At 43.8% G+C, this 25898-nt stretch overlaps 1 protein-coding gene across 5 annotated transcripts in view; it reads left to right on the top strand.

Annotated features, from left to right (window-relative positions):
- LOC140739757 (uncharacterized) overlaps positions 1–25898 on the top strand; it is a 222581-nt gene that overhangs the window by 156980 nt on the left and 39703 nt on the right. For 3 of the 5 annotated variants that reach the window (XR_012101740.1, XR_012101739.1, XR_012101738.1), the window contains one exon: positions 23975–24183. Coding sequence is in view for 2 of the 5 variants with exons in the window: in XM_073068245.1 (XP_072924346.1) it covers positions 15585–15741; positions 23975–24399 (582 nt within the window). In the remaining 3 variants the exon portion in view is untranslated. Of the gene's footprint in view, positions 1–15584; positions 15742–23974; positions 24678–25898 lie in introns of those variants that run through there. The other 2 variants (XM_073068246.1, XM_073068245.1) reach the window with 2 other exon arrangements.

Genomic DNA, 25898 nt, shown 5'->3' with positions numbered 1-25898 from the left:
TGGCCTCCCCTACTGCCACAATGAAACCACTCTCATATTCCAGCTGGGCAGCCTCCAACCTGATGGCACGGACATCAATCTCTCTAATTTCCAATAATGCAACCCCCCCCCCCCCCAACCTTCTCTCTTTTTCCATTCGACTCTCCTCTTACCCCTTCTCTTTGCCTCACCCCTGTTATCACCTCTTTGGTGCCCTTCCTCCTTCCATTTCTCCCATGGTCCACTCTCCATTCTGCTTCTCGAGCCAGTTACATCTTCCAACTAACACCTCCCTGCTTCTCACTTTATTCACCCTACCACCTCCCACCCACGTTCTCCCTCACCTGGCTTTGCTTATCACCTGCAACTTGTACTCCTTCACCCTCCTCCACCTTCCCCACCCCCCACCAACACATTTCCAATGCTGGTCAACAATCACGTTTAACTGTCTATTCATTTCCATAGATGCTGCCTGATCTGCAGAGTTCCTCCAGAATTTTGTGTGTGTTGCTCTTGATTTCCAGCATCTTCAGGACTTCTTACATTTAAAATAAAAGGAAGGTTTATTTTCAGACAGAGAAACTCTTGCTCTCTCTACCATGAACCAGTAAACTGAAATGAACTCTGAATTAGGTGAGAAACAATCCCACTCTCCAATCAATTACAAAGAAACTCCTAATCACCTCCCATTTTTCATATTAGAACATGTCTATTTTAGGCAGTTCAGATTCTGCAGATGACAGAAATCTTGAGCAAAATACTGGAGGAACTCATCAGGTCGGGCAGCATCTATGGAGGGGAATAAACAGTTGGCATTTCAGACAGCTATTGCAAGTCATATGTAATGGAGCGGCCCTTCCCTGCACTGCCCTTGGCCTCGCTCTCTGTAGTAATACATAGCATGTGCTAACAGTTCTGAAATGCACCGACCCAAACCATAACGATAAATCAGCTGTGAATGGTTCTGGTTTAACCCGTGCTCGCTCGCTGGGGAGATTACTTAACAAACCTATTCGAGTATCGGGGGCTGCTCAACCCGCAGAGTTCCTCCAGCAGATCAACACACACCAAACGCGGGAGGAACTCAGCAGGTCAGGCAGCATCTATTGGAGGGGAATAGACTGTCGACGTTTTGGGGGAGGGAAAGAGTACAAGATGGCAGGTGATAAGTGACTCCAGGTGAGGGTTAAGGTGGGTGGGAGAGGGCAGGATGAAGTAAGAGGCTGAGAGGGGATAGCTGGAAGAGGTAAAAGGGCTGAAGAAAATGGAATCAGATCAGAGAAGAACGAAAAGGAAGAAGGGAATTTTCTGTGTTAGATCATATAAGCATCAGCTATAGTACAACTACTCAAACATTTACTGAGCAATTGCATGTATATAGGTGATTATATAAAATACAAGCAAACATAGCAAACGAGCAGTTTTGGTCACCTTCTTACAGGAAAGATGTAAATAAGATTGAAAGAGTACAGAGAAAATTTACAAGGACGTTGCTGGGTCTGGGTCTGGCCCTCAGTTATATGGAGAGATTGAATAGGTTAGGACTTTATTCTTTGGAATATAAAAGATTGAGAGGAGATTTGATAGAGGTATACAAAATTATGAGGGGCAGAGATAGAGTAAATGAAGGCAGGGTTTTTCCATTGAGGTTGGGTGGGACTAAAACCAGAGGTCATGGGTTAAAAATGAAAGGTGAAATATTTAAGGGAAGCATGAGGGGAAACTTCTTCACTCAGAGGGTGGTGAGAGTGTGGAATGAGCTGCCAGCACAAGTGGTGCATGTGATCTCAATTTCAACGTTTAAGCGAAGTGTGGATAGCTACATGGACGGCAGGGGTATGGTCTCAGGTTGATGGGATTAGACAGTTTAAGTGGTTTCAGCACAGACTAGATGGGCTGAAAGGCCTGTTTCTGAGCAGTACTTTTCTATGACTCCACGACTCAATGACACAGGAACATCATTGCTATTCCCAGTCATATGTTCCCAAGAGTTCCAGGAATGAGTGTTGAAACAATGGCCAGGCTGAAGCTTTGAATATACTGATTTTCAAGATTTAATAGTTGTTTTGAGGAATAAAGATCTGTTTAACCCTTTCATCCTAACAAGCTGCATCACTGTGAGGTAGGGAAACTGCTCCGTGGCAGACAGTAAGGATCTGCAGCAGGTAGTCAAAACTGTCCAACGCATCACTGGCACCAGCCTACCCGCCATCAAGTACACACACAGTACATTCAGAAAGGTGCCAGTAAAAGGCCAACAGTATCAGGAAGGATCCTACCCACCCTGCTCATGGACTGTTTTCCCCGCTCACATCAGCGAGGAGGCCATACGCCAGGACTACCAGACTCAAAAACAGTTACTCTCCCCAAGCAGTGAGGCTGATCAACACCTCCACCCACTCACCCACCCCTCCACACCCCCAACCACCACTACTTTATCATTTCAAGTCAGTCACCTTATGTACAGACACTCCTGTGCCTAGCATCACTTTATGTGCATATAATCCAATGTATATAAACTATCTTATGTATTTATATTTATTGTGTTTTTTTGATTTTTGTGTTCTTTTTCATATCATCATACTTAGTGCTGCTTCAGATCCAGAGTAACAATTATTTAATTCTTCTTTACACTTATACACTGGAAATGATGTTAAACAATCTCAAATCTGATGGATGTGCCTGAGTACACTAAACTAACACAATTACACTCATAGAAATGACCGTTATGACTAATTTAGCAATCAAATTCTTCTTCCTTCCCCTCTCCACTGTCTTTTTCTAGCTTCTGCCCCCTTCCTTTCCAGTCCCGAAGAAGGGTCCCACCTCGAAATGTCAACTGTTTATTCATCTCCATAGATGCTGCCTGACCTGCTGAGTTCCTCCAGCATTTTGTGTGTGTTGCTCTGGATCTGCAGAATCTCTTGTGTTTATTCAAATTCTATACTATTTACATTATGATTAGAATATTTTTCCCCAGAGAAGCTTAACTATTATACCAGGTCTCTATGAATTGAATGAACACATCAGAATTGGTCTATAAAAGCCTACGAAACTTCTGATTTGAATAAGAGTCATGAGCCTTCTATTCAAGGGAACCTATTGGCATAAAAAAAACGAGTAATCATTTTAAATTGCTTCACTATGAACTATAGTGTGAACTAAAAACCCTGTAAATACTTTTTTTCTGCATTTTGTGCTCTGTATTATATGTGTGTATTGTGCAAGCTTCCAGCATAGTGAAAGACGATTACAGCACCAAGGACTCAAGTTCTATTTGTACCGCTGTCTGTACATCCTTCCTGTGACCATGTGTGTTTCCTCTGGGTGCTCCTGTTTTTTCCCACATTCCAAAGGTGTACGGATTAGTAGGTCAATTGATCACCTGGGTGTAACTGAGCAGTGTGAAGAGACTGTTACTGTGCTGTATTTCTAAAGTAAATAAAAGTTATATATTACTGCCTCACATCCTGTAAATCTTTGATTAAAAACTAAAAATGAGCTCACCTGAACTTTCAAAAGTTGGTTTCTCTGGAGTGGGAAATGATCACAATAGCTTTTGGGTTTGAAACATGCAGCTTCGTGATTCTGTCTGGGCACCTCGGGAAGGAAGGTGTACTTGCCAACTGGTGGAGTTATTCAAAGACATTTTCAGTCTCTCGTTGCTACAATCGGAAATTCCCACCTGCCTTAAAAGGGCGACAATTATACCAGTGCCCAAGAAGAGGAGTGTGAGCTGCCTTAATGACTGTGGTCCAGCAGCACTCACATCTACTGTGATGAAATGCTCAAGAGGTTGGTCATGGTCAAAATCAGCTCCTGCCTTAGCAAGGACCAGGAGCTACTACAATTTGCCTGTTGCCACAGTAGGTCTACAGCAGACACAATCTTGCTCGCTCTTCACACAGCCTTGGATCACCTTACAAATACCCACGTAAGGATGCTGTTTATTGACTATTTAACACAATCATTCCTACAATTCAGATTGAAAGGCTTCTGATTTCTGAATGGACATTGAACCCGTGAGCACTACCTCACAACTTTTTTTTAAATTTCCGGTTTTTTGCATTACTTATTTAAATAAATCTTTATGTATATATCCTGCAGTTCACAGTTTTCTTTTTCTCTCTATTATCAAGTATTGCATTGTACTGCCTTTGCAAAGTTAACAAATTTCTGATTCCGATTGTGCCAGTGACGTGGTTGCCACGTTGAACGGCGGCACACTCTGTGCGATGCTCCTATGGAGCCCGGCCAGGAGAAATTAGTCCCTGTGGTTGGAGGCCTGTGCATGCCATTGGGTATTCTGTGGGTTCTTTCTCCTGCAGCAGAGAGACTTAAAGATCAGCTTTATTTGTTACTGGTACATCAAAACATATGGTGAAATGCTTCACTTCTGCCAACAACAAACACAGTCCGAAGGTGTGCTGGGCGCAGCCTCCAGTGCCAGCGTAGCATGCCCACAGCTTAGTAACCCTAACCCGTACCTCTTTGAAACCAAAACACCTAGAGCAAACACACATGGTCAGAGTCAGAATCAGGTTTAATATCACCGGCATATGTCATGAAATTTGTTGTCATGTGGCAGCAGTACATTGCAATATATAATAATAAAAACGGTGCATTACAGCAAGTACATATATAAAAAAGTTAAATTAAATATATAGTGCAATAAGAGAAAAAAAGTAGTGAGTAGTGGTCATGGGTTCACTGTCTGTTCAGAAATCTGATGGCAGAGGGGAAGAAGTTATTCCTGAATCATTGAGTGTGTGCCTTCAGACTCCTGTACCTCGTCCCCAATGTTAGCAATGAGAAGAGGGTATCTCCTGGGTGACGGGGGTCCGTAATGATGGATGCTGACTATTTGAGGCATTGCTCCTTGAAGATATCCTGGATGCTGGGGAGGCTAGTGCCCATGATGGAGCTGACAGAGTTCACTGAGGTCACGGGGAGAACGTACAAACTTCTTATAGACAGCGTGGGAATTGATCCCGGATTGCTGGCCTTGTAAAGCATTCTGCTAACCTGCCGCCCCAATTTATCTTCATTTAGTATCATTTGGATTTCAACCAGAGAATCAGAGGAGAATAATGATGGGTGCAACTATTTGTTGTACTTCATTAGGAGTTTGAGGAGACCACCTACTCCATCAGTAAATGAGGGTCTCTCTCGTTCACTCCTTAGCTGATCCTATATCCCACAATTCTCTTAATGCTTATAGATCTCAACAACCAAGCATCTATTGATATTGGAGATGGAGACAGCAAGTGTAAAAGATCCTACCTCTTCAGGTCTTTATGGGATTACTACCATCTTGGACTTTGTAACCAACAAACCTCAGATAGTCAGGATGCACAGCTGCTCCTCCCTCCCTATCAGCCTCAACACAGATTCCCCCCTGGACTGTGTGCTGAGCCCAGTGCTGCAAACTCTACTTGCACATGACTCAATAGCCATACACCCGAGTAATTCCATTGTCAAGTTCGCCGATGACACAACTGTGGTGGAGCTCATCACCAATAACGATGAGACTGCCTACAGAGAGGAGGTGGAAGAGCTTGAGACCTGTTGCCTTAAGGTCAACAAGACAAAGGAGATAGTGATTGACTTTAGGAGAACTCACAGCACTCATACTCCCTTTATAACGGCGACACAGCAGTGGAAACTTCGAGCAGTTTCAAACGTTTGTGAGTGCACAATGGTTCCAGAACACGTCCTACATAATCCAGAAAGATCACAATGCCTCTGCTCTCTGAGGAGGCTGAAGAGAGCTGGACTTTGCACCTCAATGCTCTGCAGGTGTGCAGTGTGCAGTAGAGAGCAGCCTAACATGCTGCATCACTGCATGGTACGGAAACGGCACAGTGGCAGACAGGAAGGATCTACAACAGGTTGTTAAAACTGCCCAGTGCATCACTGACACCAGCCTACCCACCATCAAGAACATAGATACAGAAAGGTGCCCGATAAAAGGCCAGTAACGTCATGAAGTGTTACCTAGCATCATTTTAATGTACATACAATCAATCTATGCATATAACAATCTTATGTATTTATACTTGTTTATTATTGTGTTATTTATCGTATTGTGTTTGTTGTGCTGCACAAATCTGGAGTAACAATTATTTCATTCTCCTTTCCACTTCTGTCCTGGAAATTACATTAAACAATATCGATCTACCCAGCCATAATTCTGCTTGGAGCTGTGGTAAACTATGTGTATACCTGTCTGGACATGCCCCTCTGCTGACTGCTCCTGTGGCTCCTCCCACAGACCCCGGTATAAAGGTGATTAGAGGCACTGCTCCTCCCTCAGTCTCCAAGATGTTGTGCTCACTTCTGCAGCTAATAAAAGCCTATTGTTTGCCTCCCGTCTCCGAGAGTTATTGATGGTGCATCAGGATCCCAGAATGCTGTCTGGACTAGTGGTCATGTCTTATAAGGATAAACTGAATGAGCTCGGGCTTTTCTCTTTGGAACAAAGGAGGATGAGAGGTGACTTGATAGAGATGTACAAGATAGACTAAGTAGATATCCAGACATTTTCCCAGAATAGAAATGGTTAATATGAGGGGATCTAATTTTAAGGTGACTGGAGGGAAGTATTGTTGGGATGTCAGAGATAAGCTTTTTTCACAGAGAGTTGTAGGTATGTGGTATGTGTTGCCAGGCATGGTGGTAGAGACAGATATATTAGGAACTTAAGAAAAAGGAGCAGGAGTAGGCCATTGGGCCCATCAAGCCTTCTCCAACATTCAATAAGATCATGGCTGGTCTGGCCATGGACTCATCTCCACCTACCTACCTTGTCCCCATAACCCTTAAATTCCCCTACTGTGCAAAAATCTATTCAACCTTGTCTTAAATATATTTACTGAGGACATGTCCTCTTATTATACAAGATATTAAGAGGAATAGATAGAGTGGACAGCCAGCGCCTCTTCCCCAGGGCACCACTGCTCAGTACAAGAGGACATGGCTTTTAAGGTAAGGCGTAGGAAGCTCAAGGGGGATATTAAAGAAAGGTTTTTTACTCAGAGAGTGGTTGGTGTGTGGAATGCGCTGCCTGAGTCAGTGGTGGAGGCAGATACACTAGTGAAATTTAAGAGACTACTAGACAGGTATATGGAGAAATTTAAGGTCGGTGGTTATATGGGAGGCAGGGTTTAAGGATCAGCACAATATTGTGGGCCGAAGAACCTGTACAGTGCTGTACTATTCTATGTTCTATTATGATGACCATCAGAGAGGAGGTACAGGAGCCTGAAGACATACACTCAAACCACTCCACCATCAGATTTCTGAATGGACAATGAGTGCATGAACATGTTAGGAGAATTCAGGGTGACTTGGATAGGCTGGGTGAGTGGGCAGATACTTGGCAGATGGCGTTTAATGTGAATAAGTGTGAGGTTATCCACTTTGGGAGTAAGAACAGGAAGGCAGATTATTATCTGAACGGTATAAAGTTGGGTAAGGGAGTGATACAAAGAGATCTCGGAGTCCTTGTTCATCAGTCACTGAAGGTGAATGAGCAAGTGCAGCAGGCAGTGAAGAAGGTTAATGGAATGTTGGCCTTTATTACAAAGGGAATTGAGTACAAGAGCAAGGAAATCCTCTTGCATTTGTACAGAGCCCTGGTGAGACCACACCTGGAGTATTGTGTACAGTTTTGGTCTCCAGGGTTAAGGAAGGACATCCTGGCTGTAGAGGAAGTGCAGCGTAGATTCACGAGGTTAATTCCTGGGATGTCTGGACTGTCTTACGCAGAGAGGTTAGAGAGACTGGGCTTGTACACGCTGGAATTAAGGAGATTGAGAGGGGATCTGATTGAAACATATAAGATTATTAAGGGTTTGGACAAGATAGAGGCAGGAAATATGTTCCAGATGCTGGGAGAGTCCAGTACCAGAGGGCATGGTTTGTGAATAAGGGGTAGGTCATTTAGGACAGAGTTGAGGAAAAGCTTCTTCTCCCAGAGAGTTGTGGGGGTCTGGAATGCACTGCCTCAGAAGGTAGTGGAGGCCAATTCTCTGGATGCTTTCAAGAAGGAGCCAGATAGGTATCTTATGGATAGGGGAATCAAGGAATATGGGGACAAGGCAGCAACCGGGTATTGATAGTAATTGATCAGCCATGATCTCAAAATGGTGGTGCAGGCTCGAAGGGCCGAATGGTCTACTTCTGCACCTATTGTCTATTGTCTATTGTCTATTTTTGCTCTCTTTTTGTGCTACTTATATAATTTTTAAAAATATACATTTCTTACCACAATTTGTAATTTTTTATATATTGCTCTGAACTGCTGCAAAGTATATCAACAAATTTCATGACATATGTCTGATAATAAACCTGATTCTGATTCTGAAAAAAGTCGGAGGAAAGGTTGGATTGATCTTAGAGTAGGCGAAAAGGTCAGCACAGGATTGTGGGCCGAAGGGCCTGGGCTATGCTGTACTGTTCTACTGTATGTTCTGCATTGAGCGCGGCTTCAGTATTAGAAACTCTCCTGCCCAAAAAAAGCGTAAGTATTTACATTATTCCTTAACATTCTGGCTTTTTTTAGAACAAAAGGCAGCCTGTGCTTTTCCAATCTCCTTTTTGCAGCTGAAAATCAGGAAAGGAAAACGTACCTTCCTAATACCAGCTTCCCATCCATCTGTCAGAAGCAGTTAGATGACTCGTGAAATGAGGCCAGACGCCCCTTCGAACAGAAGAAGTTCCCACACCCTGAAATGATAATTATTGTCAAACACAAAGAAGTGGTGTGCCAAAACAGAGCAGCAACCCAGAAATTAATTGTGCTCCAAATTTCCTTTCTGACTTCAGAATGAGCCAATTACTCACTTTCTTATAAAAAGTTTGGAATGCGAGCAGTAAACTGTTTTAAAAATGTTGCCATCTGATTGATTAGCCAGCTGCTACACAAAGCAGAACTGTGAGTTTGCAGAATATAATGGCCACAGTGTAGAATCACTAAACCTTGCACCAAAATATATGGGTCCATAAATTAATTAAAACACTGACTTCTGGTCTATATTTCAATCATTTTTAAAACCCTACTCCCCCCTCTCCTTCCTAAACACACAGGACCTGTGCATTACACACTGGACCCTCTATTCCAAACTACAGAAAAGAAGCTCATCAGCGACTGATGTGAAACAAATGAAATGTGAGGTGACTCTCAAATGGTGACACTTCTTGGACGGCAATGTCCCCTTTTGGGAAAATTATGATTTCTAACATTCCTGGTGGAAATTTCAAGTCCTAAAATTCGAAAGATGGAAAGATCTTTAAAGTGGACTCCAGATCGCGGACTCTTTTGGGGCTTTTACTATTGCTTACATGGTGGGGGGGTGATGATTCTACTGGGGCTTATACATGGGAGGGGGAAGGGGGCTTTGGGGTTCTGATGTGCTATCATTCATTCTTTGGGGTTTCTTGTTTCATGGATGTCTGTGAAGAGTAAGAGTTTCAGGCTGCCAATTGTATACATTCCCTGATATTAACTTGAACCATATGAAGATTTGGTTTATTTGTCGCACGTACACTCATTGGCCACTTTATTAAGTACTTCCCAAACCTAATAAAGTGGCTCAGAGTATAAGTTCCTGGTCTTCTATTGCTGTAGTCCATCCACTTAAAGATTCAACGTGTTGTGCATTCAGAGATGCTCTTCTGCACACCACTGTTACTGTCAGCTTGAACCAGTCTGGCCATTCTCTTCTGACCTGTCTCATTGACAAGACGTTTTCACCCACAGAACTGCATGCAGCTCATTGGATGTATTTTTTTTGTTTCTTGCACCATTCTCTGTAAACTCTAGAGACTGTTGTGTGTGAAAATCCCAGAAGATCAGCAGTTTCTGAGATACTCAAACCACCCTGCCTGGCACCAACAATCATTCCACAGTCAAAGTCACTTAGATCACATTTCAAGATTCAAGATTCAAAAACTTTATTGTCATTCTAACCGTACATCAGCTCTGCAGGGCAGAATGAGACAGCGTTTCCCAGGAGCAGTGCAATCATAAATAACAAACACAACACTAAATAATAAACATAACAATAAATAGTAAAACACAACAGCCACATGTCAGTTGAAAACAAGTTATAAGTGTCTAGTGCAAGTTAGAAGTGTCCAAAGCAGAGTCAGGTAGAGCAGCTATTTAGCAGTCTGACTGCCTGTGGGAGGAAGCTGTTTAGTAGCCTTGTGGTTTTAGTTTTGATGTTCCTGTAACGTTATGGAGAGGGTGTGAGGGATCTTTAATGATGTACCGTGTCTTCTGGAGGCATCGTCTCTGAAAGAGGTCTTGGACAGAAGGTAGGGAGACCCCAATAACCTTCTCTGCTCCCCTAACCACCCACTGCAAGGCTTTTTTGTCGGCAGCACTGCAGCTGGAGTACCAGGTTGTGATGCAAAAGGTCAGCACACTCTCAACCACGCCTCTGTAGAATGTAGTTAAGATGTTAGTGGGGAGTGATGCTTGTTTAAGCCTCCTCAGAGAGTGTAATCTCTGCTGGGCTCGTTTCACAATCCCAGTGGTGTTCCTGGACCAGGTGAGATTGTCCGACATCTGCACCCCAAGGAACTTGATGTTTTCCACTCTCTCCACTGTGGAGCTGCTGATGCTGAGGGGTGTGTGCTCAGGCTGAGACCGTCTGAAATCGACAATCATCTCCTTGGTTTTGGTGACATTAAGCATCAAGTTGTTGTCACTGCACCAGCTCTCTCGGTGTTTGACCTCCTCCCTGTACATTGTTTCATCATTTTTGCTGATGAGCCCCACCACTGTGGTATCATCAGCAAATTTAATGATCAGGTTCTCCTTGAATCTGGCTGCACAGTCATGCGTTAGCAGTGTAAACAGCAATGGGCTGAGCACACAGCCTTGTGGGGATCCAGTGCTCAGTGTGATGGAGTCAGAGATGTTCCTGCCAACACGGACTGACTGTGGTCTCTCCGTCAAGAAATCCAGAATCCAGCGACACATGGCAGTGTTAAGGCCAAGCAGCGACAGTTTCTCCACTAGTCTCTGCAGGATGATGGTATTGAACGCTGAACTGAAATCAATGTACAGGATTCTGGCATAAGTGTCTTTGTTGTCCAAGTGAGAGAGAACTGTGTGCAGTGTGGTGGATATTGCATCCTCTGTAGAGCGATTTGGACGATAAGCAAACTGTAGAGGATCCAGCGATGAGGGGAGGCTGGCTGTGATATGAGGCTTGACAAGCCGTTCAAAACATTTCATCACTATGTGGGTCAGGGCAACGGGACGGTAATCATTCAGACAGGCTACAACTGATTTCTTTGCTACAGGGATGATTGTGGAGGTTTTGAAGCATCTGGGGACAATGGCTTGACTAAGGGAGATGTTGGGACTGGCTCTCTCCCTTGCTGTAGTGTTTGATGCTTCGAAGCGTGCAAAGAATTTGTTAAGCCTGTTAGGAAGAGAGGCGTCGCTGTCATCAGTTTTCTGCCTGATCCTGTAGTCTGTCAGAGCTTTAATTCCCTGCCTCATCCGTCTGGTGTCACCTGTGTCACAGAAGTGTCCATGTATTTTGCCCGCGTAGGCCCTTTTCGCTTTCCTGATCCCTAGTGAAAGCACAGTCCTGGCTGAGCGAAGCGTACTCCTGTTCCCCGATCTGTAGGCTGTGTCACGGGCCTTCAGTAGTGAATGCACCTCTGTTGTCATCCATGGCTTTTTATAACCACGTGCAGTGAAGGTTTTCATCACAGTGACATCCTCCGTGCATTTGGCTCTGTAGCTGATTACTGCCTCCGCATACTCCTCAATGTCTGTATGGTCATCATAGGAGGCTGCTGTCTCGAATATGTCCCAGTCTGTGTGCAAAAACCTGTCTTGTAGTGCTGAGGCTGCTCCTTTTGGCCAGACCCTTATCTGTCTTTTCTCTGCTCTCACACGTTTAAGCAGTGGTTTATATGCTGGTGTTAACATGACAGATATGTGGTCAGAGTGGCCAAGATGGGGGCGGGGGGGGGGCTGCTTTGTATGCCTGTGGGGTGTTGGTATGAACCAAGTCCAGTGTGTTGTCTCTCCTGGTTTTGAAATCCACATATTGCAGGAATTTGGGGAACACAGTCTTTAAGCTGGTGTGGTTAAAGTCCCCAGCAGTCACCACAAAGCTGTCAGGATGTGTAGTCAGTAGCTCACTGATGGCTTCATGTAGGCCTCCCAGTGCTTCATTAGTATTAGCCTCAGCATTGGCACTGGGAGCTACGTAAACAGCTGCCACAAGCACGATGGTGAATTCCCTCGGCAGATAGAACGGCCGGCATTTCACAATGAGAAATTCAGCCAGCGGTGAGCAGTGTTTAACAGCTACTGTAGCGTTCACACAACAGTCTTTATTTATATAAATACACAGGCCTCCTCATCGGCTCTTGCCGGAGCTAGCTGCCTTTCTGTCCGCACGAAATGATGTCATTCCCTCTAGCTGTATTGCCGCGTCCGGTATGTTGTCATGGAGCCATTTCTTCCCCATTCTGATGTTTGGCCTGAACAACTGGACCTCTTGACCATGTCTGCATGCGTTTATGCACCAAGTTGCTGGCATGTGATTGGTTGATTAGATATTTGCATTAACGACCTTGTGTATGGGTGTACCTAATAAAGAGGCCACTGAGTGTGCATTGAAACATCAAAACATACAGTTAAATGTTTTGTTTGCGTCAGCACTGTCTGAAGATGTGTTGGAGGCAGCCTACAAATGTCACCACATGATTCCTCTCAACTCCATTCTCCTGCCTTCTCCCATAACCTTGACTCCCATAGTAATGAAGAACATACCAACCCCTGTGACAATGAGTTCCACAGATTCACCACTCTCCTCCTTATCTCCATTCTAAATGGGCGTCCCTCTATTCTGAGGCTGGGCCATCTGGTCCTAGACTCCTCCACTATAGGAAATACCCTCTCCTATAAGTCTATCTAGGACTTCCAATATTTTATAGGTTTTAATGAGATCCCCACCCTCATTTTTTTAAACTCCAGTGAGTACAGGCCCAGGGCCATCGAATGCTCCTCATATGTTAACTATTTCATTCCCAGAATCCTTCTCATGAACCTCCTCTGGTATTTATTTCCTTATTGCCCTTAGTAAGCTAAAACAAATAGTAGCCCCCTCTCCCTCTTGCTGAGCACCGTACAGGACATAAAATAGCACAGTACAGCCCATGATGTTGTGCCGATCTTTTGACCTACTCTAAGATTAATCTAACCTTTCCCTCCTACATAGCCCTCCATTTTTCTATCATCCATGTACCTGTCTAAGAGTGTCTTAAATGCCCCTAATGCATCTGCCTCTACCCCCACCCCTGGCAGGGCATTCCACACACCATATATTTCAAGATCCTCAGTTAAATTTCCCACATTTCCCACAGTTCTAAAGAAAACAACCACACCTTTGCCATTCTTTCCTTATGGCTAAAGTTAACCAGTCCTCAAAAATCTCCTCTGTACCTTCCAAAAAGTCAGCACATTCCTCCTGTAATATGGCACCCGGAACCCTACATAGTTCTTCAACTTCAGCCAAGCTAGTGTATTGTACAGGTCTACCATTGCCTTTTTGTTCTTATGTTTTATACAAAAAAGGGAAGTATTCTGTGTGCCTTTGTAACCACTTGGTCCACTGCCTTGTGCATGCATACACTCCAAGATCACTCTGTTCCTCCACACTTCCCAGAATCCTGTTATTTATTATCTATTCCCAGCCCTGTTTGTCCCTCCAACTCTGAACCACATCCCATTGCTTCCTAACAACAGTCCATCCTCCCCAACACTGACTCCAGCTACTCTTCCTGCCGCAACAGGAATGCATCCAACATAATCAAAGACACCTCCCACCTCGGCTGCTCTCTCTTCTCCACTCTCCCGTTGGCCAGGAGTGTCATGAGCCCTGATGCTCTCTGCAGTGTGCCATCAAGCTTTGGGCTTCTAGATTTCTCGAGCGCCTGTATTTGCTAATTGTTGTTTTAGTAAGAGTTGCTAAGCTCCAGTGTTTTCTGTTTAATCTTTTCAAGTTAGTTGTGACTGGCACGAGGTTTCCGCACTCTATGATTATTTAAGGGGGACTCTAGTTCAGCGCTTTAGCGAAGTCCTGTGTTTGTGGAGAATGATTTGTTTCGCGGTGTCGCTCTGCCGTGCCTCCAATGCTCTGTTGGTATTTGGGTTTATAACTTCTTCTTTCCATCTCTTCGTGGGGAGTCTGCTCCAGGGATGAGTCGATGCCAGCACTGACCGTGATGGAGTCTGCCATTCCTCCACAACTGGCTCCAGTCCTGTCAGTGAACGCTGTGACAAGAAGTCACAAAAGCTTGAGAGAATGAGCCACAGGACTCAAGGACAGCTTCTATCCCAACGTTATCAGACACAAGAATGGACAGCCTGATTGTTGGGTGGACGAGAGGGATCATTGACAATGCTAAGGGCCCTGCGTATGCAGCATTCCTGATCAATATATTTTATCAGGATGGAGGAGAGACCCTGATGATTCTCTCAGCAGACCTCACAATCCTTTGTAGGGACACACGGTCAGATGCCTCGCAATTCCCTTTGAACCCAGTAATGCAGTGGTTTCAAAGTTCAAAGTAAATTTTATGATCAAAGTATATATATCACCAAGAGCTGGTGATCTCTTAAAAAGAACTCTTAAAAAGGCAATGGCAAACCACTGCTGTAACTTGCCTAGTACATGATTTCCCAATACGACAGAGTGGCGTGGAAGGAAATCATCCGCTACCTGAAAATAATTCCGGATGTGACCTACCTTCTATATATGTCACCGTATACAACCCCGAGTTTCATTCTCCTGTGGGCATACTCGACAAATCTATGGAATACTGACGATAACAGGATCAGTGAAAGATCAACCAGCATGCAGAAGACAACAAACTGTGCAAATACAAATATAAATACATAGCAATAAATAATGAGAACATGAGATAATGAGGGAAAGTCCTTAAAGTGAGGTCATTGGTTGAGGGAACATTTCAATGATGGGGTAAGTGACTGTAGTTATCCCCTTTTGTTCAGAGCCTTTTCTGCAGTAGTTGGTGTGCATTGCTTTTCACTGTATAGAGTCATACAGTACAGAAACAGGCCATTTGGCCCAGCTGGTCTACTCTGACCAAGATGTCATGCAAGCTAGTCTCATTTGCCAGCACGTGGGCTATAACCTAAACCTTTCCTACCAATTGTCCTTTAAATGTTGTTATCTCACCTGCTTCAGCCACTTCTTCTGACAGCTCAATCCCCTTTCCATTCGAGCTACTGTCCTCCATGTAAAAAAATTGCCTTCAAGTTCCCCTCTCACCTTTAACCTATGCCCTCTACTTCTTGATTCCCAACCCTAGAGAAAAAGACTGAGTGCACTCACCCTGTCTATGCCCCCCATGATTGTATACACCTCTACAAGATCACCTCGCAGTCTCTAAACTGTCCAACCTATCCAGTTGGTGAAACAATCTCCAGCTTGTCCTCCTTCTCCTCCCCCTATTTTCTTTCTCTGCCATCTTTTCCCTACCTTTCCAGTCATCATGAAGGGCCTCGGCCTAAAATCTTGACTGTTTATTCATTTCCATAGATGCCGCCTGACCTGCTGAGTTCCTCCAGCGTTTTGCGTGTGTTAATCTATGTGGTGAGCTTGCATTCCTGGAGCCAAGCATTTAAGAACTGGTGCTACGGCCTTTTGCTCTTATGCATCAAAAACCTGGACTCTTCTACCGACTGGGATACACCAGGTTGGTGCTATGGAATGTTTCAAAACACTTCCAAAAACCAGAGCACCCAGAGGAAACCTACACAGTAACAGGAGGACATAAAACTATAAGGTATAGGAGCAGAATTATGCTATTTGGCCCATCAACATACGAACACTTTACAAACAGTGGCAGGAATTGAATCCAGGTTGCTAGCACTGTACAGCATTACAGTGCCTATAAAAGCTATTCACCCATCCCTTGGAAGTTTTCATGCTTTATTGTTTTATAGTATTGAATCACAATGGATTTAATTTGGCTTTTTTCAACACTGATCAACAACAAAAAAAGAGACTCTTTCGTGTCAAAGTAAAAACAGATCTCTACACAGTGATCTGAATTAATTACATGACAGTGTATCTGCTATTGTTAGGAGAAGTAGGAGGAGTACCATAGCCAATTTAGCATCTATGAGTCAGGAAGTGGGACAAACAAGGAGACCCAGGCACTGTAATAGCATTAAACAAACTACCATGCCACACACCTTGTTCTGGCTGTGCTCTTTCTTGTGAAAATTTGTGTAATTATGTTCAAATTATTTTTCTTGTGAATGCTGCTTGTATGATAGAATGTGCCTGTGATCCAGTTACAAGTAAGTTTTTCATTGCATCTGTGCACACATGGACTTTTACACATGACAATAAACTCAACTTTAATTTTGACTTTCAATGGGTCACTAGTTTCAGCTTTAGGGAAGGGATACGGAGGAGGGAGTGGAATGTGTGGAAGAAGATATTTATGCGGCCAGTGGTAATGACCTGGAAAGCAGTTCCTTTAAGGGTAGTTGCATCACAGCACAGTATGGAAACACCAATGCCCATGAATGGAAATATCCATACGGGTAAAATCCTCTCACACCAACAGATTCAGGAAAAGTTATTCCTGAACTAGAATGGATAATTCACTCATCTCAACACTGAACTGGTTCCTCAACCTATCAACTCACTTTCAATGACTCTACAACTGATGTTCTCAATATTTATTACTTAGTTATTTAAGATTATTATTGGCCTCTTTTTCTTTCTCGCATCTACATGATAGCATATTGGTTCTTTTGTTTTCGTGCAGTTCTTCATTGACTCTACAGTGTGTTCCTTCGTATTTATTGTGAATACCCTCTAGGAACTGGATCTCGGGATTGTATATGGTGGCATATTTGTACTTCGTCATAAAGTTATTTTGAACTTTGAAATTCGTACTTTGAGGGAACACAGAGACAGTCAATAATTCCGAAAGGACATTGAATAGGCACTTGAGGGAAATAAATTTATGGGATTACTGGGGAATGGGACAGAGGGCTAGCATGAATTGGATGGGGTGAATGGCCACTATTATTCCTTATTCCTTTATTTTCCTGAAAATGGCTGCAAGAAAATGAAATTCAAAGTCGTATGTGTCAATATATACATATTTTAATAATAACTTTTACTTTGATTTTGATCATATCTGAACCCAAGACTAATGTAACCAACGTTCAGTACTGTGCACAGTCTTAGGAACTGTAGATTTTTTATATAGTTTCAGGTGGTATGGCCTCCAAGGAGCCCTGATTGCAAAATCAGATTTGATACAGTTTTTTACAGTTTACTGCTCTTTATAGTAAATTTAGAAACTTTTCATTTCATTATTTTGGAAAGCATCTTTACAGATATTTTTTACATGTGCCTAAAACTTTTGCACAGTACTGTACATTGATCAATAAGAAGGATGTAATGGGTATAGGAGCCCATTTCTGTACTGTCCCAGACTAAGGCTGCATCCACACTAGATTGGGTAATTTTGAAAACGCCGGTTTTGCATAAAAACGATAGGCGTCCACACTATGCGTTTTTGAAAATATCTCTGTCCACACTGAAACGGAGATTTCGTTGAATCTCCTCCTACTGCGCATGCGCAGGACACATCTACCGAAAACAAGCGACATGTTTGGTGTCGAATCTCGCCGTAAAAGTGCGCATTTGTGTAGTTATAGACCAGAAAAAACTTATAACAACGGACAGCTGTTGGCTCTCGTGCAGGAGAATTTAAAACTAAAAAAAAACAAATACTGGAGTGTACGGCGGCAACCGACAGGGAGTTCACGGACAGATTGACCCGGCTGACGACGAACATTGAAAAACTGACTAACTCTGTTGCATTAATAAAGCCCCTTGTTAAATGTATAAAACATGTCTGCATCAGTGTTATCTTGTATTTCCATACAATGTTACATTAGGCTGTTACACATCTATTGTCAGAGAAGTACTTGCATAAATAGGTAAACCACCTTCATACGAGCAAGGACAGAAAACAGCAAAGTGAGTTCAGTATACCTATTTATTCAGTAAATTATGGGTCAAAGTATTTGGTGAGTACATTTCTAACTCTTCTGGCTTCAGTCTCATTGCTGTCTGTTCTGAAATTGTTAGGTTGCGTTCAAGAAAACAATGAAATAGCGCGCTCCCGTCTGATAGCGTTTTCAAAAGTCTCTGGTTACGCCATCCACACTGACCTGCCCGAGCACCGTTTTCAAAAATATTCACCTTGGAAAGCGTTTTTGAAAAGCTCCAGTTTCGGGGTACGAAAATGCCATTTTAGTGTGGACGGAGGGTAAAAACGAAGAGAAAAAGCTTCGGTTACGGATTTATCCGGCGTAGTGTGGATGTAGCCTAACACATATCTTTGTTGTCACCAACACTGACCATTTCCACCTCTTCAACAGTTTACAGCTTTCCTCACTTAACACCTGGGCTGATAAAATTCACATTCAAACCTCTCATGGCTCCAAACTCGCAATACAACCTCATAAATTCTGAAACTCTACAGATGCTGGAAATCCAAAGTGACACATGCAAAATGCTGGAGGAACTCAGCAGGTCAGACAGCATCTATAGAAGTGAATAAACATTCAACGTTTCAGGCCAAGACCTTTCATCAGGACTGCAATCTCCATTCTCCTCCCATTCTCTGCTGATCCTGTTCCCTACCACACACACACACACACACACACGCACGCACACGCACACTCACTCACTCACACCCACACACGCACACACATGCACGCACGCACACACACACACTCACTCACGCACACACACGCACGCACGCATACACGCACACACACTCACACACACACACACACACACACTCACACACACACACACACACACACCTCATTAGAACTCAGTTTACTCCCCTACAATGGGCCCAATTTACACAATGCAACAATTATAAAATCTTCACCTCCCCCTCCAAACTGCAATCTCACCCAGCCTGATAGTCTCCAACAAGAACAACAGTCTGCTGGAGGTACATTTCCACACATTGGATGTATGACGGTCTTGGGATTTTTCCTGGATTCTATTGTTTCTCTTTGCTCTTGTGGCTGCCTGCAAAAAGATGAATCTCAAGAACAGAAGAAATTCCGCGGATGCTGGAAACCCAGTGAGCCACACAAACAATGCCGGAGGAATTCAGCAGGTCAGGCAGCATCTATGGAATTGAATAAACAATCTCAAAGTGCTAAATGGTAAACAGGCTTTGATAATAACTGTACTTTGGACAGATTGAACAGATTCTCAGAATCGCAGACAAGTATTCTGTTGTTTTACTCTTCTCCATATTCAATTCCCAAGCCAATGGCAAGCCAGCTCTGAAGGAAATAGAAAATCTCTCCTTTAATCTATATAGAAACATGTATAATATATAAAATCAAGATGGCCATAGGGTGAATGCAAACGTGCACAATCTTTATCCCAGGGTGAAGAGAAACAATGTTTGGTGTGAATGGAATTGAATTGACTTTATTTCTTACATCCTTCACATACGTGAGTAAAAATCTTCACATTATGTCTCCATCTAAATGTGCAATGTGCAATCTATAGTAATTTATTATAAATAGTATGTACAACGGGACAGTCAATATAACATAGAAATACAATTGTGTCAGCGTGAATTAATCAGTCTGATGGCCTGGTGGAAGAAGCTGTCCTGGAGTCCGTTGGTCCTGCTTCCGTTTCCCGGATGGTAGCAGCTGGAACAGTTTGTGGTTGGGGAGACTCAGGTCCCCAGTGATCCTTCAGGTCCTTTTTACACACCTGTCTCTGTAAATGTCCTGAATAGTGGGAAGTTCACATCCACAGATGCGCTGGGCTGTCCGCACCACTCTCTACAGGGTCCTGCGATTAAGGGAAGTACAGTTCCCATACCAGGCAGTGATGCAGCCAGTCAGGATGCTCTCAATTGTGCCCCTGTAGAAAGTCCGTAGAATTTGGAGACTCATACCAAAGCTCTACAACTGTCTGAGGTGAAAGAGGTGCAGTTGTGCTTCTTTCATAAAAGAGGCGAGAGATTGAATTGGAAATGGAGGGATCTGGAGAACTTCATTCACCACAACTCTGAACTGATTCTACAATCTCCAGACGCTTCACAATGTTGCCAGTACTATTTTTATTTGCACACTGTTGCTCGACAGTGATTATTATGAAATTCTCTTTCATTAAATTCTATCGTATTTCTTTTTCTCTGTAAATGCCTGCAAGGGAATGAATCTCATGGTAACATGGGGTGCGATGGCAGCGTAGCAGTTAGCACGACGCTGTTGCAGCTCAGAGCGTTGGAGTTCAGAGCTCACTCCCACCGTCCTCGGTAAGAAAGTTTGTACATTGTTTACATGAAGCACATGGATTTCCTCCGGGCGGTCTGGTTCCTTCCCACAGTCCAAAGACATACTGGTTTGTAGGTTAATTGGTCACTGTAAATTGTCCTGTGATTAGGCAAGGACAACAAAACTGTCAAGTCTGATTGTGTTTGTCAGATACAATAGACAACCAACTATTATCTCCCCTTTTTTTTCTCTCTCTGCCCCTCTTACAATCACTCCTTGCTTGTTCTCCATCTCCCTCTGGTGCTCCCCTCCCCCTTTCTTTCTCCCTAGGCCTCCCGCCCCATGATCCTTTCCCTTCTCCAGCTCTGTATCCCTTTTGACAATCACCTTTCCAGCTCTTAGCTTCATCCCACCCCCTCCGGCACTTCTCCTATCATTTCGGATTTCCCCCTCCCCCTCCCACTTTCAAATTTCTTACTATCTTTTCTTTTAGTTAGTCCTGACGAAGGGTCTCAGCCCAAAACGTCAACTGTACTTCTTCCTATAGATGCTGCCTGGCCTGCTGTGTTCCACCGGCATTTTGTGTGTGTTGCAACCATTCATGTGTAGGGTTGAATGACAATTAAACTTAAACTTGAAATTAAGGGGATATTAAAATGGAAATTCTTGGAAAAAGTTCAGGCAGCATCTGTGAATGAGAAACAGTGGACATTTCAGCCGAGATACTCTTAATCTGAACTGGAAAAGAGGGTATAGACAGGCCAACTACTGTAATTGTACAAGATGACGTGACCTGCTTCCAGGTTCAACCACACTCACTCTGCTATAACATCAACACTTAACTTCCTGGAGGAACTCAGCAGGTCAGACGGTATCTATGGGGGAAATTTATTTAGAGATACAGAACAGTAACAGGCCCTTACAGCCCAACGCACTGCCCAATTACAGCCGTGTGTCTGATTAACCCATGAGCCCATAATCTTTCAAATGGGGAGAACATACAAACTCCTTACCGACAGCAACGGAAGTGAACAGGGCCACTGGTACCTTCATAGCAGTGCACTAACTGTGCCAGCCAGTCGATAGTTTGGCTCAGGACCGCTGGAACTGCCGATTTCCCTCCACAGATGCTACCTGACCGGCTAAGTTCCTCCAGAATTTTGTGCAGAATTTTCTGCATCTGCAGAATCTCTTGTGTCTGCGTCTACGGTACTGTGCAAAGGTCTTAGGCACCCTAGCTATAGATATATGTGCCAAAGTCTTTTGCACAGTACTGTACTCCGTGTGAGCCGCCTGAAAAACATTGTCAATTATTGTCAGCGCCATTGATTCAACCGTCAGGCTCCTGAAGCAGCGTGGACAACTTTACTCACCGCACCTCTAAACTGGTTCCATAACCTAGAAATCCAGTTCCAGGGAGGATCGACAATCTATGTTCTCAGTATTACTTACTTTCACTATTTGCATAATTTGCAGCCAGTCGTTGCTGCCATACCTGCCCTTCGTAGAGAAGTTCTTTCAGGTCATCGCCTTTGAGCACAGGGCCATCAGGCAGTGGTCAGCACGTAAGGTCCTGCAGGCACTGCAGGAGAAGGACGTGATGGACACGGTGGGGTGGCTCCCTGAGCAGACCGTCCAGTTCATCTGGCAAAATGCCTCATCGCCAGACCTCACCAACAGGCACCAAGACCTCGCCTGGCTGGCGGTGAGAGGGGCCCTCCCAGTCCGATCTCTTCTGTACACCCGGAACGTCGTCTCCACACCCCGCTGCCCACGGGAGGACTGCAGAGAGGAGGAGTCGGTGGCCCACCTCTTTGCAGACTGTGGGTTCGTGGAGAAGGTGTGGAGGAGGATGGAAGGGACAGTGTCGAGGTTCATCCCCAGCAGCTGCGTAACAGAGGACTCTCCGATCTACGGGCTGTTCCCGGGGACGCACACCGAGACCAACATCCGGTGCGGCTGGCAGATCATCAACTCAGTCAAAGACGCTCCTTGGTCGGCCCGAAACTTGATGGTCTACCAGCACACGGAGATGTCTGTGGGGGGAATGCTGCCGACTGGCACATTCTCGGCTGCAGGAGTACGTGCTGAGGGACGCACTCAAACTCAGTGCAGCCACCGCAAGGGCCCGTTGGGGAAGGACCACAGTCTAGGGTTCTTCTCCTGAGGGAGTTGAGGGGTAGGGGGGGTGGGGTGTATACCCCTCAACAAGGGTATGTAAATATGGAATAACAGAGTGCCATGTGGGTGGTGAAAAGTGTGAAAATGTAAAGACTGTAATGGAAACAGTTGTAAAGGATTGAAAGTCATTGAATGGTTTATTGTATATAATTTTATTTTTGAATAAAGTATATTTTGTTTAATAAGAAAAATAATTTGCCTTCTTTTGCACATTGGCTGTTTGTCAGTCCTTGTTTAAGTATAGCTTTCTTAAATTCTGTTGTAAGCGGAGGTTGATAGGTTCTGGATTAGTATGGGCATCCAAGGTTACGGAGAGAAAGCAGGAGAATGGGGTTGAGAGGGTTAATAAATCAGCCATGATAGAATGGTGGAGCTGAATCGCCAATATTGACACCTATGTTTTATGGTCTTAAATGCCTGCAAGAAAATGAATCTTACAGTAGCATATGGTAGCATAAACATACTTTGATAATGTACATTACTTTGATTTTCTCTTTCCGTTTGACCTAGCTGAGGGTTTTTATCATTCTTAATTTCACCAAGCCGAGCAGAGTTATTACCAGTGAAAGGTTCTAATTCCATTTCTACATCACAGAATACTACAGAGAATTATTGTCATAGAAAATTACACCAAAGAAATAAGTTCTTCAGCCCATCTAGTCTGCACCAAACCATTTAAACTGCCTATTCTTATCGATCTGTACCAGAACCATACCCCTCCCATCTACATACTGTACCTATCCAAACTGAAATGTTGAGCTGAGCTTGATGCACCACTTGCTCTGACAGTTCGTTCCACACTCTCATGATTCTCTGAGTGAAGAAGTTTCCCCTCACGTTCTCCTTAAACTTGCACCTTTCACCCTTAACCTCCAGTTCTGGTCTCGCCCAACCTCGGTGTAAAAACCCTGCTTGCATTTACCCTATCTATACCCCTCATAATTCCGCACACCATCCAGAACAAACTGGAAGAACTCAGGTGGTTGAGAGCAATATCTGTGGAGGCAAAAGAGGTGAATCGATAGTGACACTAGAGACTGTAGACACTGGTATCTGGAGCAGCAAGCAATCTGTTGGAGGGACTCAGCAAGTCAGGCAGCATCCATGGGGGGGAAACGGACAGTCAGTGTTTGAGGTCAAGACCCTTCACCTGGGTCATTTCCCTCCACAGATGCTGCCTGAACTGCTGAGTTCTTCCAGTGCTTTATATGTTGCTCCAGGATCCAGCATTTTCAGTGTCGTGTATCTTGTATCTGCTGGAGGAACCCTGCAGGTGATGCAGCATCTGTTGGAGGGAAGAGACAGTCAACGTTTCAGCTTAAAACCTGGATGTCTGATCCTCTGACTTCTTCCAGCAGTTTCTTTGTGGCATCTGCAGTCTTGTATTCTCTCTCTCCAGAATACTGCTCAACTCTTCTTCTTTTCTCATGTCTTTCTTTTCTTCTCAAGGTGGCCAGGGTCCTGTCGGAGTCCGTGATCTACAGCTGCAGCTCAAACTACGGATCTCCATGGGTGGTGGATTCTCATTCTCAGACTCAACGTTTACCTTCGGGGTGCGGACCCGTGGGCGACCCCATTCCTCACCAATTAAACTGTCGCGGGAGACTGAAACACTGAGACAGCAGCCGGTGTCTACTGATGTCAGAAGGCCCCTGCACGTGAGCAAGCTCTCGCTCTCTCTCTCTGTCTCTGTCTCTCTCTCTCTCTCTCGATGGTCTGTTGGTTCTCAAGTCAGTGAACTCGGACAAGCAGCGTGGCAGATTGTAACATTGAAACAACGAGCTTCTGGCTTCCCCTCTTCTTGTTGCAGGAGCGATCTCTTTCTCTCACTTGCTGGTGAGAGGGAGAGCCTGTCTGAAATGTCGAAGTGTTAGATGGGCAGCAGTTTTTGAAGGAAGCTTTGAGGAACTTTGAGGGCTTTGCTGTTGCTTACATGGTGGGGCGTTAATGAGTTTGCTGGAGAAAGTGGGGGGGTTGATGTTTTCCCTTTTGTTTGTGCTTGGGAGGGGGCAGGGGGCTTTGTGTTTCTAAAATTTTCTGTCATTCATTCTTTAGAGTCTTTTTCCTGTTTTGTGGATGTCTGTGAAGAGCAAGAATTTCAGGCTGTATACTGTATACATTCACTGATATTAAACTGAACCATTTGAACTCCAATGTATCTCTTTTTGCACTAATAATTTAATTTTTTTAATACAAGAGATTCTGCAGATGCTGAAAATCCAGAGTAATGCACATAAATGCTGGAGGAACTCAGCAGGTTAGGCAGCAGCTATAGAAAGGAATAAATTTCAACATTTCAAAGTTCAAAGTAAATTTATTATCAAAATACATATAAATCACCATATACAACCCTGTGATTTATTTTCTTGTGGGCATACTCAATAAATCCATAATAGAATAATAGACATAATTGAATCAGTGAAAGACCACTGGATGTTCAACCAGTGTGCAAAAGAGAGCAAACTTGAACTACAAAAAGAAAGAAATAATTTAAAAAAACATTAAATATCAAGAACATGAGATGAAGAGTCCCTGAAAGTGAATCCATGGGTTATGGGTACATTTCAATAATGGGGCAAGTGAAGTGGAGGGAAGTTATCCTCATTGGTTCAAGAGCCTGATGGTTGAGGGGCAATAGCTGTTCCTGAACCTGGTGGGTTGAGTCTGGGGGCTCAATGGTTGCAGCATGACCTGTGTGGTGGGAGTCCCTGATGATGGATGCTGCTTTTCTGCGTCAACGCTTCATCTAGACGTGGTCAATGGAGGGCTTTATCCATGATGGCCTTACGCGTTAACATTCCATTAGAATTAATTTTGTATATTTCTTATTGTAACTTTAGTATTTTTAAAAGGTATAGCACTGTACTGCTGCTGCAAAACAACACATTTCAAGATATAAGTTAGTGATAATAAACTTGCTTCTGATTGTGAGTATATTGTTTAATTGCCTGGAGTTGGAAGCCCATCCCTTCGATGAAAGAAAAGAGGAAAATACAGTTCTACAGAGATTCACACCTCATTGCAAATGCACAATGGAGCAAGTTACACTCTGAGCAAACCATTATTCACAATGACAACAGAGAGGCATTTTAACATAAATGCTTTGGCTGCACATTAAACAGTAGACAAGATTAGCAGTTGCTTGATGCAAACATCTCATTTAAGTGGCTGCAAATGTGTGAAAGTTGAAATTCTGCAAACAACTCTACATTTTTTATCTTTTGGGGAGGTGATATAGTGTTGTAGTTTTGATTTGTCATATCTTCAGACTTTCAGAAACTTCTTAAAACAGAGAATATCTCATTTGTAACATCACAATGAAGGCCTTGAGTGGAAGCAGGCCTGTGTTACTATGGCGGTTGCTGAAAGGAAA

Source organism: Hemitrygon akajei, chromosome 16 (genome assembly GCF_048418815.1).
Source record: "Hemitrygon akajei chromosome 16, sHemAka1.3, whole genome shotgun sequence".
Lineage (NCBI taxonomy): Eukaryota > Metazoa > Chordata > Chondrichthyes > Myliobatiformes > Dasyatidae > Hemitrygon > Hemitrygon akajei.
The sequence above is the reverse complement of the archived record's forward strand: the minus strand, read 5'-3'. Positions and strand labels throughout refer to the sequence as shown.